The sequence below is a fragment of the Heloderma suspectum genome, chromosome Z (genome assembly GCF_057233095.1).
Source record: "Heloderma suspectum isolate Gila_16-S chromosome Z, 16-S_ref, whole genome shotgun sequence".
NCBI classification, from domain to species: Eukaryota; Metazoa; Chordata; class Lepidosauria; order Squamata; family Helodermatidae; genus Heloderma; species Heloderma suspectum.
In genome coordinates, this window is record NC_139476.1 from 7,024,628 (window position 1) to 7,043,320 (window position 18,693).

An 18,693-nucleotide genomic window follows, 5' to 3' on the forward strand; every position below is an offset into this window, starting at 1 on the left:
GGTTTAAAATCCAAGTCTGGAGGCAAACATTTGACTTGGGGTAATCACAGTTCCCCCAGTGTGTGGCATCATTAATGGTGAACTACAGCTGCCAAACACCAGGATGGGAAGACAAGAATCAGTCCCAAAGAACAAACCACGGTTTTGGCATTGCATCCAAACTGGGTCAGTATTTGTGTGGTCTGGTTATTCTGCAAACAAATTACACACATGAGTAAAATTTTATACCAGACCAGAAGGCAATTCTATACAAGATGGTTTTAAGGGTGGGTATAGGAGAGGAATTGTATAGTAATCACTCACCACTGCCTAAGTCTACAAACAGGTCATCTTCAGTCATTTTTATCTCATCTATCATCTGGGCCACCAAGTCAAAGGAAGTCTCTCCGTACACCTCTGGGGAAAAGGGTTCATAGTTGTTGAGTTTTTCTGGGTCGGTCACCGAGTGGTTATACACTTGCTGTAGGAGATGGCGGAGAAGCCCATTAGAAGGGCGAGTGTTCAGTTTCATGGGCTGGGTGGTTCCTTTCCACTGAAGAACAAAACAGAAATCCCACCTTAGCTGCTTCACTGATCTTAGCCAGAGTTGTTTCTTACCAACCAAAAGTACCTTTGTGGGCACAAAACTCCCCATGATCCTTGTTCACAGCCACAATAGCACCAGTAAAACATCAGAAGTGGACAGAGGGCAGGTAGACAGAGCTTAGGCCCGCAGTGAGGTGGCTGTGTGAACACTTCACCGTGCAACCTGTTTTGCTCTGATTTCTCATTACAGGCAGTCCACCTACCAAGCCACCACACCAGCATTCACTGCAGCCATTGTAAAAAGATCAATAATTGTCTTCCTTCTAAACCACTGAAGTTAAGTAAAACATCTACGTCATCAAAGCTTCTACTTATGTCCCTTTTTGGAGTTATTGAGTCAATTCAGACATTACACCAAACTGCAGTTTGTGTTTCCCAGCTAGCAGGCAAGCCACAGTTTTGAGCTCTTTGTTCATTTCATTTGCCCTCTGCTCAAAACTCCCAGCTCTGGAAGTAGCGAACATTAGAGCAGCCCTACTGGATCAGCCCAAAAGTCCATCCCACAGTGGCCAACAAGATGCTTCTAGGAAGCCCACAATTAGGGCATGAAGGCCACAGAGTTCCCCATTACTTGTGTCCCCAGAGTCTGGTATTCAGGGGTGGGCTGCCCCTGAACACAGAGGTTCCATAGAGCCATCATGGCTAAAAGCAGTCAATAAACCTCTCCTCTTCCATGAATTTCTCTAATCTCTGGGTCTCCATCATGGTGCTCATGGGCACCAACGTGCCTGCGGACACCTATCTAGACACCTGCCGGGCTACCTGGCACTCTCTCTAGGCACCCACCAGGCAGTGAACCCATGTACACCAACTACTGAGAAACATGGGCGGGAGGGTGCTATTGCGCTCATGTCCTGCTTGCAGGTTCCTGGTCAATAGCTGGTTGGCCACTGTGTGAACAGAATGCTGGACTAGATGGACCCTTGGTCTGATCCAGCAGGGCCCTTCCTATGTACCTGCCTCCCCTGATTTTTATTTTATTTTTTTAGCTGGGAGGCTGGTACACTGCAAACCAAAGTGCTGCCCTCCAGCAACATCTATATTTGAGTTCAAAAGAGTGGCTTTGTGTTCTGGGGCTCAGACCCCACCTCTGCCTTGTACTTACGTTGTTGGCAAGTTACTTTTCTTTTAAGTCTCAACGGTTTGCCTTCTGGGAAATGAGTGTTTTGTGACTGGCCAAATCCACCATGGTAGCCATTTAATGAATAGGCAAGTGCCCCCACCCATGACAGCCATTTTGTGAGAGCGCCTGTAATACACTCTTAAAATTCCAACAGTACCCACTGACCCAAAAAAGTTGAGGAGCCTTAGCCCCTTTTAAAAGCCATGGAAGCTAATGGCCATCATCACATCTGTCAGTGAACCTGCTTGGTTTTTAAGAGCAGCTTCTGAGAGGCTCTGTTCTCTCTCCCATCCAAAAGTAATGTTAGGTAGGTAGGACAACAGACAGGGCCTTCCTGACAGTGGAGCAACAGTTGTGGAACTCCCCCCAGTAGACAGGTTAGGACAGGGGAGACCTGGGATCAAATACTGACATGGGCATTGTGAGGATAAATTGAGAAGGGAACTATGTACCGCTACCTTCAGCATCTTGAAGGAAAGGCGGGATAGAAATAAAATACATAAATAAATATTGGGATTTGTTCTGTCAATTCTGCTGTTTTTGCTGTGTTTATTTATTGTAATTGATAGTTTTAATTGATTGTGTAACTTTAGTTGGGTTTTATTTTATACTGTATTATTGTAAATGGCGTTCATTATTTTAATAGAAAAGTAGAGTATAAATATTAAATAAATTAAACACAAGACATATTACAGCAGTGAATTCCACAAATTAAATGGCCTCCAGAAGACGGAGCAATGGCCCTAACTATGATTCGTCAATTCAAATTGTGTCAAAACATTCATCAGCACAAGCCCATGATTTGCAAACCATGACTTCTAATTCTGGTATGCTGGCCAGATGGAAACCAACACCACACCAAATTGTTGTTAAGCTTCAACCAAACCATGGCTTGGCAGAATGTCTGAATTTGAGCTGCTGAAATATGGGGATTACTCAGTCTTGGAAGACCAGCTCCTTTTTTCATTCCCTGTTAATGCTCCAGAACCACAACAACCTTGGTACCAAAGAAATTGGGCCCTCAACTCTTCAGCCCCATAGATTAAAATCTGCACCGATCGATAGGCCAAAGCTAAGCTGTGCCGATGAACCTATCAACTAAACCAATTAAAGCTTGCTGCCCGAAAAATAGTTCAGTTCATTTCCCTGACTGAAAACTGAGAAAAAAGCTATTTAAAAAAATCAGCCTTCCTTCTCTCCTGCCCTATCCATCACAAAAATTATTTGAAACAGAAGAATTCTACCCCATTGTATTAATGCACTCACGGGATTCTTAAATCCAGGAATCACTGCTGTGACACATTTTTAAGAGAGTGTTTTAAAGGGATCCTATAAGTCACAGAAAACCATCCAATCCATAATAAACCCTACAGCTGTTTCAGTAAAGTACACCTAAATTCTGTTGAAGAGAGAAAAGTCTCTCCGAAACGAAGCTGAGCTCTCAAATGTTCTTTAAGAACTAGGCCTGCAAACATGCATTTAAAATTGAAAAGAGTAAATTTTAACAGAAACTACCAGTTCTAACAAGCGTAAGTCATTGCCTATCATGTTTGGCCCAGGAAGCAAGATTTCATATGGCTGTTATTTAGATGTGGTTCTCATTGGCCCTATGCAGACACAGTGTTTAACTGTAGTTTAGGTTTTCATCTGAATATTGGCAAAAACCATGGTTACGAACAGCCTTCCCCAACCTGGTGCCCTCCAGATGTGTTGGACTGCAACTCCCATAATTCCCAGCCAGCCATTGATGATGTTGGCTGGGAATGAGGGGAGTTGCAATCCAACTGGTTAATAACTAGCTGCAAGCCAGAATGCGAAACCATGGTTTGAATTAGCCATGGTGAGAGTCAAGCCTGCACCACAGAAGCCATGGTCCTGCCTCTATCAGTGGCTAGATCTATCAGTGGCTAGAATATGAAGCATATGTTCAGAGGCAGTCTGCCAAGGACCAGACACTGGGGGACAATCAAAAGGCAGGGACTGTTGCATTCATGGCCTCCTAGTGGGCTTCTTGGAAGCACCTGGTTGGCTACTGTTGAAAACAAGATGCTGAACTAGATGAACCTAATCCAGCAAGGATTATATTTTTAAATGTTAACCTCTTTCAGGCAGAGGGTAGAATTCCATTTCCAAGAAGCTTTTGGGGGCTGCATTCCAGTGGTGGGTGGGGCCAAAAATACAAAGGAAACCCAGCCTATTTGAGCTTAAAGGTCTTCCTGCCAGTAACTAAGCCTTAGGAGAGGCAGTTCAACATTTTACAATAGGGGAAAAAAACAACACAAAAGCCAGGAAGCCGCTAAGCAATCGGTGGTTAGGGGAAAGATGGTGGGGCTAGGGTAAGGGAGCAGAGCCCTCTGAGAAATCCTGGAAGGCTGGACTGGGACCCCAGGAGGCAAGAGTTAGCCCTTGGACCTGAAGTTCTGCACTTCAGGCCCTGAGGGGGGAAGGGGCAATGGCTCAGTGGTAGAGCACCTGCTTTGTATGCAAAAGGTCCCAGGTTCAATCCCCAACATCTTGAGGTAGGGTTGGAAAAACTCCTCCCTGAAACTCTGGAGAGCCGCTGCCAGTCAATGTCGACAATACTGGGCTAGATGAACCAATGGTCTGACACAGTAGAAGACAGCTTCCTATGTACCTGTTTTAAACTGATAAACAGGTTAAGACCGGTGTCTCCTTATACACATTGTCTGGGGGGCTAGACTCAGCTCCATAAGCTACATGGCTTCCGCTGCACATTCAAGAGCTTAGCCCTGGTCAAGCCTGCAAAACCACAGGCCACACTAGTCACCATTAAAGCATTCTGCAACAACAGGGCAGCAAAATGGAGTGAAGAAACTTGAAACCCGCCACCCAAACAAAAGCCAAGCACTGCAACGGGATGGCAAGGAATACGTACCAACTGGTGAATGCTATCGATGGCGCGGTTGTATTTGTCACAAAGTCTTTGCATGCTTTCGAAGCTGAAAAAATGGGAAGTGAAAAGACAAATTATTCAGCTGGACAAACACACACTCCCTTAACGCTCTGAGGGGGCCCTGCCTGGCTACACACATTCCAGAGAAGCCAGCATCAGCAGCGATGTCCCAATCTCACGGCAACTCCCCAGCTGACATTGTCTGGAAATCTTCCAATGCCTTAAATTACCTGAGATCCACATGTTTGATTTATATTTAGTGGACAAAACTAGAAGTATGTCATGTTAATTTTATGTACTGTATAAATATATTTCAGACAGTCCTGTGTCTCCCCACACCTGCCACCACCATCTCAACTAGACATTCAACAAAAATATTTTACTGTGAAAATTTACTGTTCAGTCCTCCAAATGTCTATTCATCTAAGTCTCTTTGACTTCAGTGGGGCTTACTCCCCCATTGGTATAGGGGGAAGTAAGCTGGTATAGGATTGCAGCCTTAATACAGTTTAAAATGTTATCATTAGACATAGATGTGTGTGGGGGGGTGAACCTGTGGCCCTCCAGATGTTGATGGGTTACAATTCCCATCAGCCGCAGCCAGCAAGACTCAAGGATAACAGGAGTGGTAGTCCAGCAACATCTGGGGGGTCACAGGTTCCCCAAACCCAGCCCTTGTTACACAAATTCACAGCTTTCTCTGGAAATTCAAATACTTTATTGAAATACTTGTAAAAACCATAAGACATGACAACTCATTGGCATACACATTTGTTGACATTTTGGGAATCAAAATCCACATTTGCTCAGTCTCAGTCTGCCCCAGTAACGCAAAGCAAGGGTCCAGTTTTTAGAGCCAAGAAGGTATGCAAGTGTGTGTGTGTGTGGGGGGGGGGGTGCTCAACCCTCACACAGCTGACCTCCCAGCATCTGTCATCTGCCCAGGACCTTACAGAAATATAATTAAATAAATAAAAATGAAATTATTTGGATTCGCAGAATACATACATCTTAGTGCAGGCTTCCCCAACCTGGTGCCCTTCCAGATGTGTTGGACTACAGCCCCCATCATCCCCAGCCAGGGAAGGCTGTCTTAGTGTGTAATAAAGCCCCCTAAGAGGTCATTCTGTTTGACCAAGAGAAAGAAGTCCGTTGAACTCCAGGAATTTGAGGCTCATCATGTGGCTGGTCGGCCCAACAGTCCTTTTTAAACTAGGAAACTTAACACATGATGAAAGGATTAAAGAATCATCTCAGGACAGGGGGGAGGGAGGAAAGGGGCACTGGTGGTCACATGCCCATTGCATAATCAGATTTCAAGTATCAATGCAGGGAGCTGTTTAGTGTGCAGCTTTGCCAAGGCAGCACAGAAGGGAACTGGGGCATGTCAGCAATTTTAACCTCTATAAACCTGTCTTTATGACTGCACAGCCACAAATAGGTTTTCTCAGTCTCAAGGACGTGTGGTCAACACCGCTTTACCTCTTTGTTGTGTTTGAGCTTTCAAAAGGTATCCTGGGATACCGCCCTTGCACACATAGCACTGTACTACTGCTATTTGGAACTATCCCAGCGGCCTATTTACCTTTTACAATAAGAACACAGAAACTGAAAATTTGTGTCATCCACTGACCGACACTTGCCAAGGTGTTGCCAATTCCCATGGGGTTTTATAAACCCTGAAGTCCAGAAGTTAAAAAACAGATTTACAGATGCATGGCAACCCTCTTTAAACTACCTAAACTACCTCCACACTGTTGCCCCAGTGGGGTGTGGTATGTAGTGTCAGACTAGGACCCAGGAGACCCCGGTTCACATCCCCACTGTGGAAGAAAATTAATCAGACTGATGCTTGCACTGACCCTGCATTTCACTAACCTTGCATGCAGCAAAGTGAAAGTAAAGAAAGCATGGAGACTGAAAGTCTGGGTAAAAAGCAATGTGGGGGTGAAGGGGAAAAATCCATGCCCTAGGCTCCAATGCCACCTGAAAAGCCAGATGAAACCAGAACAGCAAGAACTGCTTATCACACTGGCAACTAACCCTCATTGTTTTACTATGTGGCAGTTACTAACCAATCGGAAGTATTATACAACTTGTCCTGCCTCTGTAGTGTTCTGTATCCAATCAGTATATGCCGTGATCATGCCTTGTTTTTTAATGTATCAAAGCTTTCTTTGAATTGTAAATGTTGAGAACCTCCCTACAAACCTCAAATCTTCACCAAGGTTGGCCGTAGAATCCCTGTCCAAATGTCTGGAGACAGTGAGTGGCTGGATGAGGAGGAATAAGCTGAAGCTGAACCCTGACAAGACCGAGGTACTTTTGGTGGGAGACAAGAGGAGGCTGGGGGATGTTGACCTGGTGTTGAATGGGGTACGGCTACCCTTGAAAGACCAGATCTGCAGCCTGGGGGTCATTTTGGACTCCCAGCTGTCCATGGAGGCTCAGGTGTCAGCTGTGAGCCGGACAGCGCTGTATCAACTCCATCTGATTCGGCGACTGCGCCCCTTCCTTCCCGACCATCTGCTCCCATTGGTAGTACATGCCCTGGTCTCCTCTCGCTTAGACTACTGTAATGCGCTCTACCTGGGGTTTCCCTTGAACACGGTTCAGAAGATGCAGCTGGTACAGAACGCGGCAGCTCACCTGATTAAAGGCAGCCGCCGGCGAGATCACATCACTCCAGTGCTGAAGGAGTTGCACTGGTTACCAGTTGTTTTCCGGGCCAAATTCAAGGTGTTGGTTTTGACCTTTAAAACCCTATATGGTTCCGGCCCAGCCTATCTTAAGGAGTTGCCTCCAGCAACACTAGACAGGCCATTTAACAAGATCAGCCTCGGATGGCCTTCTCTCATCAGCCAGGACAGCTAGACTGGTGGAGACAAGGGAGAGGGCCTTCTCTGTGGTGGCCCCCACTCTGTGGAACTCCCTCCCTAGGGAACTCCGCCATGCCCCCTCTTTAATGAGCTTCTGCCATGCATTAAAAACGTGGCTGTTCAGGCAGGCATTTGGGGTGGGTTAGGGTATTTTAGAAAATGTTTTTACTGTACAATTTTATTGTTTTAAACTGTTCTATTGTACGCTGTACATCGCCCAGAGTGGCTGGGTGACCAGCCAGATGGGTGATTAATAAATTTAATAATAAATAAATAAATAAATAATACAAGATTTTTGTAGGAATCTCCTCATAGGTATGCTTCCTTTTCTTCCTTTTGTTTTCCTTGAGTAAAGAGGTGAATGCTCAGAATAAGCAGTGAAATTGCTCAAAATAAGCAGTGAAGTTTTCTTCGACGCCACTAAGCCATGAAGCTCATTGCGTGGCCCTGGGCCAGTCACCCGGTCTTAACCTAAAGTATTTAACAGAGTGGTTGTGAGAATAAAATGGAGATGGGAGAACCATGTATGCCACCCAGAGTTCCTTGGAAGAAGGGATTCAGGAGCAACCCAAGGCTGGCACAAGGAGACCCAAATCAAAGCATTTAATGGTTCAACTCCCTGCATGTAACAGTATAACACCTGGTCCGTGTGAGAGGTAATGATTAGAAAGCAAGCATGGTGAACTGGTGGTAGAAGAAAGGTTATAATAATTTGGGTGACAAGCACCATTTTGTAACTAAAATGGGACCAATGAGAAACAAGAGGAGAACTCCAACTTTTGCAGAAGTATAAAACCCGATTTAAATAAAGCAAGTCCTATAAGGCAACCCCTCCTGATCCCAACCGGCCCAATGATGACTGAGCATTTCAGTAGCTATAGAATGCTGACTGCCAGTTTGCGGGGAAAGAGATCAAAAACCACAAGGAGGAGGAGAATAGGAAGGAGTATCCTAGCGAAAAGTAATAGCTGACAGGCACTTCGAACAAGGGTACACATATTAGAGTGTAGGACCACTGCAGGTACTACTTGTCTACATTTTTTTTTCATCCGGCCTTCATTCCGATCCACTACATCGGGGTGGGCAGAAGGTTGACCGAGGATCTACTGGTAGATCCCTGGGTGATTTGCAATAGATTGGCAAGGATTTCCAACTCCTAGTTGCTTAACAAAAACAGCTACAAAAGGGCTCTTCCCATCATTCTAAATTATACTCCTTAAATGAAGGAAACTTGGAAGGGTGAGGGTGTAACCAGGAGTGGATTTTTGCATGGAAGGCCAGTGGAGCTCCATTCAGTTCTGGTATTAAAATTCCTGGGCTCAGAAGTCTTTAATTCTCGGAACCAGGGTCTTAGTAAAGAACAAGCAATCTCACAAGCCTAACGTTTGCCTACCCCTCTACTACATTCATCAACAGCAGCGCCTCCCAAGAAGTAACGAGCAAAGAAGCAAAGGAAAAACTGAGCAGACTGAAATCCTTATCAGACTGACTGATTTATGATGTTCGCAAACAGTTACAAGGATAACGGGGGTGCAGCCTGCCTAGCCAAGAGGTTCCATTATCCAGTGTAATCATTGACAAATGGGATGGCATTAACATATGCCCCTCAGGCAGAACCCTTCCAACCCTACTATTCTATGATTCTATGAACTGCAACTCCCGTTTATTGCATGGAAGCATTCGGTGGTCCTGAAGGTTTAATCCATGAGGATCTGGAGCAGATTAAAGTGTCCGCCCTCTTGGGAACGAGCGCCCTTGAAGGAAAACGGAGTAAGATACAACGGACTATGAACAGGCATCCCCACCATGCTAGAAAGGCCACTGAGTCCAACCAGTTAATATTTAATGCAGGTCCTTGATTTAGACTGAACACAGCACACCGGATTTAAAATTTTCATCAACTGCTTGTACAGGAGAGCTTCCCTTTCATCAAAGCAACTGAATCAATTTTCCCCAAACGCTATAGAATATGAGTGTATACAAGAACTCGGCGATTCCAGAGTTTACATTTAAGGCCAAGGTCCAAACATTAAAAGCTCTCAATTTGTTGCTAAAATAGGTGAAGTTCCAGTCAACAGTTTTTCGGGGTGGGTGGTGTGTGGAGAAAGAAACAAGGCTACTTGCTTTAAGTGGTAATGGAGCATGTGACTCCTCTACTGTTTCAACTTCACAGGCTGTAAATTTGTATCCAGGCTCAATTCAAAGTGTTGGTTATTGCCTTTAGAGCCCTAAAGGGTTTGGGGGAAGGATTAGTGAGGCGGGGTTTACAGAAAAATTTGAACTGGAATTTTTTGTGGAAAAACAATCCCATACAAATTACAATTAATTTGCATCAGAAAAATTTCTGATTTTTCTGATGATTTTTCTGATTTTCCTGATGAACAAAAAAATTTCTGATGCTCTAGAAAGCAACCGAATTTTGCATGAAACAAAACTCAAAAAAAGTATCCCAAGTTTAAAAAAAACTGTCCCAACATGCCATAAGTATTGTATATATTATGAGGACATTTCTATTGGAATACTTAAGACAATAGCGTGTACTTCCCCTTACACTGTTTAAATGTAAGAAAAAACCCAAAGTACAAAAACTGTTGACACACTAATAAACTTTAGCAACTCAAAGAACTCTGCATAATATGCTGACAATCGCTCCCCTTTTTCAACATTCAACTCTCTTCCATTGAGGTTGCTGGGGACACCTTCAGTTTCATTGTTGCTACTTAAGAGTACTATTTCACATCGAGACATATGTATTTTCTCACATACTTTCAACCAATGTAAAAACAGACAAAAGCAACAATGGGAACACAAGCAAAAAGAAACAGAAAAGCACAGATATGAGAGATAGGAGGAAGATTAAAAACTAACACGTTGGCAAGTTAAATGCCAGCTGAAAAATACAGTAAGGCCAAAGAGGGGTAAGGCAAACCTCTCTACATAAGGAGTTCCAAAGTGTAGGCACCACAGAGAAGGCTCTCTCCCATATCCCAAATGCAACTCAGATATTGGTAGGACACGAAGCAGCGCCTTGGAAGATCTTCATGTGAGGTTTTGGCTCCAGTCAACATCTGATATGCATTTCCTCCTCAAGACGGCTAGTTCTACACAATCAGCAGCTTAGTTTATAGCACCCTAAGCCTAATTAAGCCAAAATGCTTAAGTCCTTGGCCTACTGTGATATATTTGCAGAGTGTCTGCGTATTATGTTGAATTATAAACACAACTGGACACATTGGTTGTGTTCACACATAACGATAAGCCAGGATTCCTAGCTTATCCTGGTTTACTGTAAACTAACAGCATGCTCGTACACACAGCCTGTTTGCTCCTCCCTTTGGCACGATCAGGTAAAACTAACCAGGAAGGAGCAGCTTGTTGTGACATCTGAACCCAGGATGCTGGTTTGTTGCTTCCCAACAAGCCAGGATTGTAAACCATCAACAAACCTTGGATTGATGCTGCCTAACAAACCCTGGCTTTTGGGGGGAGCAACAAACCAAAAGCCCTGGTTCAGATGTCATGATAAGCTATCCCTTTCCTTGTTAGTGTTATCCGCTCATGTGAAAGGGGAAACAAAGAGGCTGCATGCATTAGCACGATGCTTTCTCACAGCAAACCAGGATTGTTGACTAATTGTCATGTACAAACACAGCCGCTGCATTTATAACCTATGAAGAAAATAGAAATAACTATTAGAAACTACATGCATTTCTAATGAATTTATACTCATGTGTAAATTATTTGTATCCATGTATATTCATCTGTAAACTCTTTATATTCATTTCCAACATCTGAGGTCAGTTCTATGTCTCTTCCATTACCAAGCACCAAATCGTCCTCTCATAGCATGCCTGGATGTCATTGCTATTAGGACTTTCCTTCCGTAATTACACCTGCAACTCACAAGCCTAATTAAGTATGCCTCATTTAGCCCTGCTATAGCAGGTCACTCCCAAGGGAGAAGTAGCCAGAGTTTTCCACTCACCTTTTAGTATCATAGTCAATTAAAACGTAGTTTTCCATAGCAAGCTTGAGGTCTGGAATTTCTTCGCAGACCCACCTGAAAAACAAAAGAAGAGAATAAATAAGTCTTGCAAACAAGTCCCAGAAGACACTCGACCTCGTTTCCATCCCTCTCTTTTATTAAAGGTTGCTTGCTTGTCCAAATAATCAGTCATTTGTGGCTCTTTGGCAGGTCAAAGGCAGAAACCCAGGTCACACATAAACAGCAATTCCTGGGTTGTTTAACCCAGGAATTGTGATGGTCAAGCAGGAGCGAGCGAGCTGCCTCCTGAGTGCTCATCACTTCCACATTCTGTCAACTGTGGAAGAAAATTCCAACAAGCATTAATCAGACTGGTACTTGCACTGACCCTGTGTTTCACTAACCTTGCATGCAGCAAAGTGAAAGTAAAGAAAGCATGGAGACTGAAAGTCTGGGTAAAAAGCAATGTGGGGGTGAAGGGGAAAAATCCATGCCCCAGGCTCCAATGCCACCTGAAAAGCCAGATGAAACCAGAACAGCAAGAACTGCTTATCACACTGACAACTAACCCTCATTATTTTAGTATGTGGCAGTTACTAAGCAATCGGAAGTAACACGCAACTTTTGAAATGTAAAGGAAGAGAAGCTCCTTACAAGATTTTTGTAGGAATCTCCTCATAGGTATACTTCATTTTCTTCCTTTTGTTTTCTTTGAATAAAGAGGTGAACACTCAGAATAAGCTGTGAAGTTGTCTGATACAAACACCCAAGGTTTGGGCATCACAGTAACATCAGGATCAGGCATTCCTGGTTTGTTGATTAAAGATGGAAGCAATGAGCATGCAGGAGGCAGCATGCTCACTGGCTCCAGCTCGGCCATGGCCAACCTGGTTAGAGGCTATTCTGACGACCCAGAGGCATTCTTACTTGCTACAGGTGACCAGACTATTTTCAAGCCTGGGACAAATAAATACTACTTTGCATTTACACTGTTGAGTTTCAAATCACTTCAGGTACATTATCTCCTTACAACAACTGTGTAAGCTACGCCAATACGTCTGTAATAATAAACACTCACTTATTTGTTACATTTATATCCTGCCTTTCCTCCAAGGAGTCCATACATGATCCTCCTCACACCTTTATGAAACTTCCTTATACTGAGTCAGACGATTAGTCCATCTAGACCAGTACTGTCTGTTCCAGGGGTAAGCAACTTGGTGCAGTTTAGATATTTTAGACAACAACTCCCATCATCCCTGTCAACTGGCCGTGTTGGGTGGGCCTGATGGGAGTTGTAGTCCAAACATCTGGAGGGAACCAGGTTACCTACCCCACAGTAACAGCAGAGCGTTCTTTCCTAGCCCTGCGCCCCAAGATCCTTTGAACTGGAGAGGCTGGGATTGAACCTGGGGCTTCCCGCATGCAAAGCGAGCGCCCTGCCTCTTGAGCTACAGTCATGTGAAAAAGAAAGTACACCCTCTTTGAGTTCTATGGTTTTACACATCAGGACATAATAAAAATCATCTGGTCCTTAGCAGGTCTTAAAATTAGGTTAATACAATCTCAGATGAACAACAACCCATGACATATTACACCGTGTCATTATTTATTTTACAGAAATAAAGCCAAAACGGAGAAGCCATGTGTGAAAAACTAAGTACACCCTCACTGCTTCCATAGGTATGAAGAGGCTAAGTAGCAGCCAGGTGCTGCTAATCAAATGCCCTTGATTAATTGATCATCAGCAAGTGTGACAACCTCTATAAAAGCAGAAGTCTCAGGAGTTTGCTGGTCTCAAGCATTCAGGTGTGTGTAACACAATGCCAAAGAGTAAAGACATCAGCAGTGATCTTAGAGAAGCAATTGTTGCTGCCCATCTATCTGGGAAGGGTTATAAGGCCATTTCCAAACAATTTAAAGTCCATCATTCTGCAGTGAGGAAGATTATTCACAAGTGGAAAACATTCAAGACAGTTGCCAATCTTCCCAGGAGTGGACGTCCCAGCAAATTCACCCCAAGGTCAGACCATGCAATGCTCAGAGAAATTGCAAAACATCCAAGAGTTACATCTCAGACTCTACAGGCCTCAATTAGCATGTTAAATGTTAAAGTTCATGACAGTATAATTAGAAAAAGACTGAACAAGCATGGTTTGTTTGGAAGGGTTGCCAGGAGAAAGCCTCTTCTCTCTAAAAAGAACATGGCAGCATGGCTTAGGTTTGCAAAGTTGCATCTGAACAAATCACAAGACTTCTGGAACCATGTCCTTTGGATAGATGAGACCAAAGTGGAGATGTTTGGCCATAATACACAGTGCCACGTTTGGTGAAAACCAAACACAGCATATGAGCACAAACATCTCATACCAACTGTCAAGCACGGTGGTGGAGGGGTGATGATTTGGGCTTGTTTTGCAGCCACAGGACCTGGGCACCTTGCAGTCATTGAGTCAACCATGACCTCCTCTGTATACCAAAGTATTCAAGGGTCAAATGTGAGGCCATCTGTCCGACAGCTAAAGCTTGGCTGAAATTGGGTCATGCAACAGGACAATGATCCCAAGCACACCAGCAAATCTACAACAGAATGGCTGAAAAAGAAAAGAATCAAGGTGTTGCAATGGCCCAAAGTCCAGACCTCAACCCAATTGAAATGCTGTGGTGGGACCTTAAGAGAGCTGTGCATAAACAAATGCCCGTGAACCTCAATGAACTGAAGCAATGTTGTAAAGAAGAGTGAGCCAAAATTCCTCCACAACAATCTGAGAGACTGATAAAGTCAAACAGAAACTGATTACTTCAAGTTATTGCTGCTAAAGGTGGTTCTACAAGCTACTGAATCATAAGGTGTACTTAGTTTTTCACACATGGCTTCTCCATTTTGGCTTTATTTCTGTAAAATAAATAATGACACGGTGTAATATGTCAGGTGTTGTTGTTCATCTGAGGTTGTATTTACCTAATTTTAAGACCTGCTAAGGACCAGATGTTTCCCAGTAGTAACGTATGGCTGTGAGAGCTGGACTATAAGGAAGACTGAGCACCGAAGAATTGATGCTTTTGAACTGTGGTGCTGGAGAAGACTCTTACGAGTCCCCTGGACTGCAAGGTCAAATCAGTCCATCCTAAAGGAAATCAACCCTGAGTGCTTATTGGAAGGACAGATACTGAAGATGAAGCTCAAATATTGTGGCCACCTATGCAAAGAGAAAACTCCCTGGAAAAGACCCTGATGCTGGGAAAGACTGAAGGCAAAAGGAGATGAGATGGCTAGATAGCATCACCGATGCAGTGAATATGAACTTGAGCACACTCTGGGAGAGAGCGCAGGACAGGAAGGCCTGGCGTGCCATGGTCCATGGGGTCACGAAGAGTCGGACATGACTTAATGACTGAACAACAATGGACCAGATGATTTTTATTATGTCCTGATACGTAAAACCATAGAACTCAAAGAGGGTGTACTTTCTTTTTCACATGACTGTACGTCCCTTCCCCTCAGACATTCATAACAATTTGTATATTTAGTATACTTAAATGGCTGCAAATCAAGCAGCAAGGCTAAAGAAAGGCTAAGCTCCTTGGGGCAACACAGGCACCTGTAAAATACTACTTATTGAAGTGAATGAATGAATGACTTTACTGAATAAGTCTTCTGACTATTTCACTTATTGAAGTAGAAAGGATCTACTTTGAAAAAGGAGAAATCATGTTTCCTCATCACCATCACTAGGAGTGGATGAATATCGGTAGGAGGAGTGGAAAGGCAAACAACACTTAACTGCAGGGAAAACAGTAGTGTGACATTATGGTACCTGCATGTACACAAGGACTCTTTTCCCCACCAACTAACACTTTTGAAGACCAACACATGCCAGCCTGCAGGGAAAAGCAGTCTAGCAAGACTACCCCTGCTGTGAATTGGAGCTTCAAAGGGTAGTGATAGTACATGCCGGAGGCCCCAGGTTTAATCCCTGGTGCTTCCAGCTACAGCAGAGCTGGACAGCTTGTGGTCCTCCATGTTTTAGCTTACAACTCCCATCAGCCCTAGTCAGCAGAGCCAATGGTGAGGATTGATGGGTATTGTAGGCCAAAATATCTGGAGGATCAGAGCGTGCCCACCCCTGAGCTAAAGAATCTTGTAGAGCTACTGCCAGTAAATATTTATGCTGGGCTAAATGGAACAATGATCTGGCTCAGTAAAGGGCAGCTTATACTGAGAGATACTCAGCAACAGAGCTCCTGCTTTGCATGCAAAACATCCCAGGTTCAGTTCCTGACATCTCTGGTTGAAAGGTAGCAGGCAATGGAAAAGACTTCTGCCTAAGACCAGGCTATCCAGTCAGACTAGACAACATTGGACTAGACAGACGAGAAATGTGACCTGGTGTGTTCTAATATCCCAAGTCAGGAACTGGCTGGAAATGATAGGAGTTGTAGCCCAACATTGGGGAAGGAACCTGGAAAAGGGATTCTATTTTAAGGTCTGTAGAGGGGAAACACAACACATTGCAAGAATTTGTGATTACACAGCGAAAATAAAATCCTAGCCTTCATTCTCCATCTCTTCACTATCAGGATACTCATGCCCTGTTTTGAGATATGGCATGGCAGCAGGTGGGGCAGTGGGGTGGAGAAAAATCTCTTTGGTTGCAACAAGATTTGCCTTAACACCTACCGAATTGTCTCAATGATTTCGTGAGCAGCATCGTGGTGTTTGTCCTGCAACAAAAGGAAAAACAGAAAAAGGTGACTTCAGGGACATCTGGGAAGTGATATCACCCATGCTGGCTGACAGATCAACACAACTCATTTTGTTTTTACAGAACACCTCATCACTTGCAAATACAGAGAAAGGAAATTGTTAACCTGTTGTATTTCCTATCAGACACATGTGTTTTATTAAAAATAAACACAGTTATTTCTATGCTAGCTTCCCCATAACCAAGAGGTTTCCAAAAACCTTCATGTCAACACTGCAAATCTGTATGGATGCTGCATAATGAGTATATGCAAGATACTCCCAGTGGCATTGTATATCAGAGAATCCACAGACAAGATCTGGCACATAAGAGCCCTGCTGGATGTGACCAAACGCATATCTAGTAAAGCATCCTGGTTCCCACAGTGGCCAACCAGATGGCTCTGGGACAATAACAGCACCTTCCCACTCATGTTCTCCAGCAACCCGTATACATAGGCATACTACCTCTGATCCTGGAGGTAGCACATAGCCATCATGACTAGTAGCCATTGATTGACCCATCCTCCATATGAAGTAGTATCAATGAGAAGCTTGATTTAAAAAATTATTTGTTAGAAGGCGCCCCAAATTCTGTTTGGGGAAGTTAGGGCAGGTATCTGGAATGGGAGTGGGGGGGTGTCTTGGAGAAGAGCAAAAAAACAGGTTCCATAGGATATTGAGGCCTTGCATGTCCCAGGTGGAGTTGCAGACTTCTTGCATACAACTTTCTGGCCAGCCATTGTGCTCTGATTGCCTTAATTCCTCAGTGTTAACACTTGCAAATTTCAGATCTTGCCTCAGGACAACAAACATAGAAGCCCCCACCATGGAATACTTTACACTGATTTCTAACCTTCTAGTTTAAATGGAAGGAAAACTAAAGAAGTCAATGTCTTGTAAAGCTGTGAGACCCTAAAAACCCAACTATTGTGTAAGCAGGTATGCCTCTATGACTCTTTTTGTCACCTTTGTTTAAGACAATCGCCAAAATCCCCCTGGCTATCTTGCTCACCTGGACCTATGATGCCTAGAGATATGCATCCATCAACTCCTATCCTTTCCTCACACCAGGAAGGAAAGAGGAGCCCATTGTCTTCTTTCTTCCCTTAATGTCCAACACTTAAAAATCCATTTTCCAACATCCTTGAACAATCCTGGAAGAACTAGTTTTGTTTTACTTTGATTACTAAATCCTGAGGCGACAGATAAAAAGGGCAACCCAAATTCATGGTTTACACCAAGACAGAGAGAGGGAAAGAACATTCCTCCTACCCAGGAGGGATCCCTCATGCTTTCTGGTACGAAGAGCAACCCCCCACCCTCTTCCTCCTCTCTACCTACCCTGCTTTTTCAGATGAGCTCAACAGAGCTTCCCATCATAGAATAGTAGGGTTGGAAGGGGCCTACAAGGCCAGTGAGTCCAACCCCCTGCTCAACGCAGGAATCCAAGTCAGAGCATCCCCGACAGATGGCTGTCCAGCCTCATCTTGAATGCCTCCAGCATGGGTGAGCCCACCACCTCCCTAGGGAATTGGTTCCATTGTCCGTATTGCTCTAACAGTCAGGAAGTTTTTCCTGATGTTCAGCTGGAATCTGGCTTCCTGTAACTTGAACCCATTATTTCGTGTCCTGCGCTCTGGGATGATCAAGAAGAGATCCTGGCCTTCCTCTCCTGGACAACCTTTCCAGTACTTGAAGAGCGCTATCATATTTCCCCTCAGTCTTCTCTTCTCAAGGCTAAACATGACCACTTCTTTCAGTCTCTCCTCAGAGGGCTTTGTTTCCAGTCCCCTGATCATCTTTGTTGCCCTCCTCTCAACCCTCTCCAGTTTGTCTGCATCCTTCTTAAAGTGTGGTGCCCAGAACTGGACACAGTACTCCAGATGAGGCCTAACCAGTGCTGAGTAGAGGGGAACTAGTACTTCCCGGGATTTGGAAGCTATGCTTCTATTAATGCAGCCAAAATAGCCTTTGCCTTTTTTGTAGCCACATCACATTGTTGGCTCATATTCAGCTTGTGATCGACAACAATTCCAAGATCCTTCTCGCTTGTCGTGTTGTTGAGCCACATATCCCCCATCTTGTCACTGTGCATTTGGTTTCTTTTTCCTAGGTGCAGAACTTGGCATTTATCCCTATTAAATGTCATTCTGTTGTTTTCTGCCCAGCGCTCCAGTCTATCCAGATCACTTTGAATTTTGTTTCTGTCTTCCAAAGTATTAGCTATCCCTCCCAATTTTGTGTCATCTGCAAATTTGATCAGCATTCCCTGCACCTCCTCCTCCAAGTCATTAATAAAAATGTTGAAGAGCACTGGGCCCAGGACTGAGCCCTGCAGTACCCCACTCGTTACCTCTCCCCAGTTTGAGAAGGTCCCATTGATAAGCACTCTTTGAGTCCGATTCTGTAGCCAACTGTGGATCCACCGGATCGTTGTTTCATCTAGCCCACTTTGAGCTG

At 44.1% G+C, this 18,693-nt stretch overlaps 1 protein-coding gene across 4 annotated transcripts in view; it reads right to left on the reverse strand.

Moving 5' to 3' along the window:
- The window catches only part of DOT1L (DOT1 like histone lysine methyltransferase), an 89,466-nt gene that overhangs the window by 54,356 nt on the left and 16,417 nt on the right, over window positions 1-18,693 (reverse strand). For all 4 annotated transcript variants that reach the window (XM_084826143.1, XM_084826142.1, XM_084826141.1 and 1 more), the window contains exons 2-5: window positions 16,168-16,211; window positions 11,487-11,561; window positions 4,605-4,668; window positions 304-532 (exon numbers count right to left, since the gene is read on the reverse strand). In XM_084826143.1, the coding sequence (XP_084682269.1) occupies window positions 304-532; window positions 4,605-4,668; window positions 11,487-11,561; window positions 16,168-16,211 (412 nt within the window). The remainder of the gene's footprint in view (window positions 1-303; window positions 533-4,604; window positions 4,669-11,486; window positions 11,562-16,167; window positions 16,212-18,693) is intronic.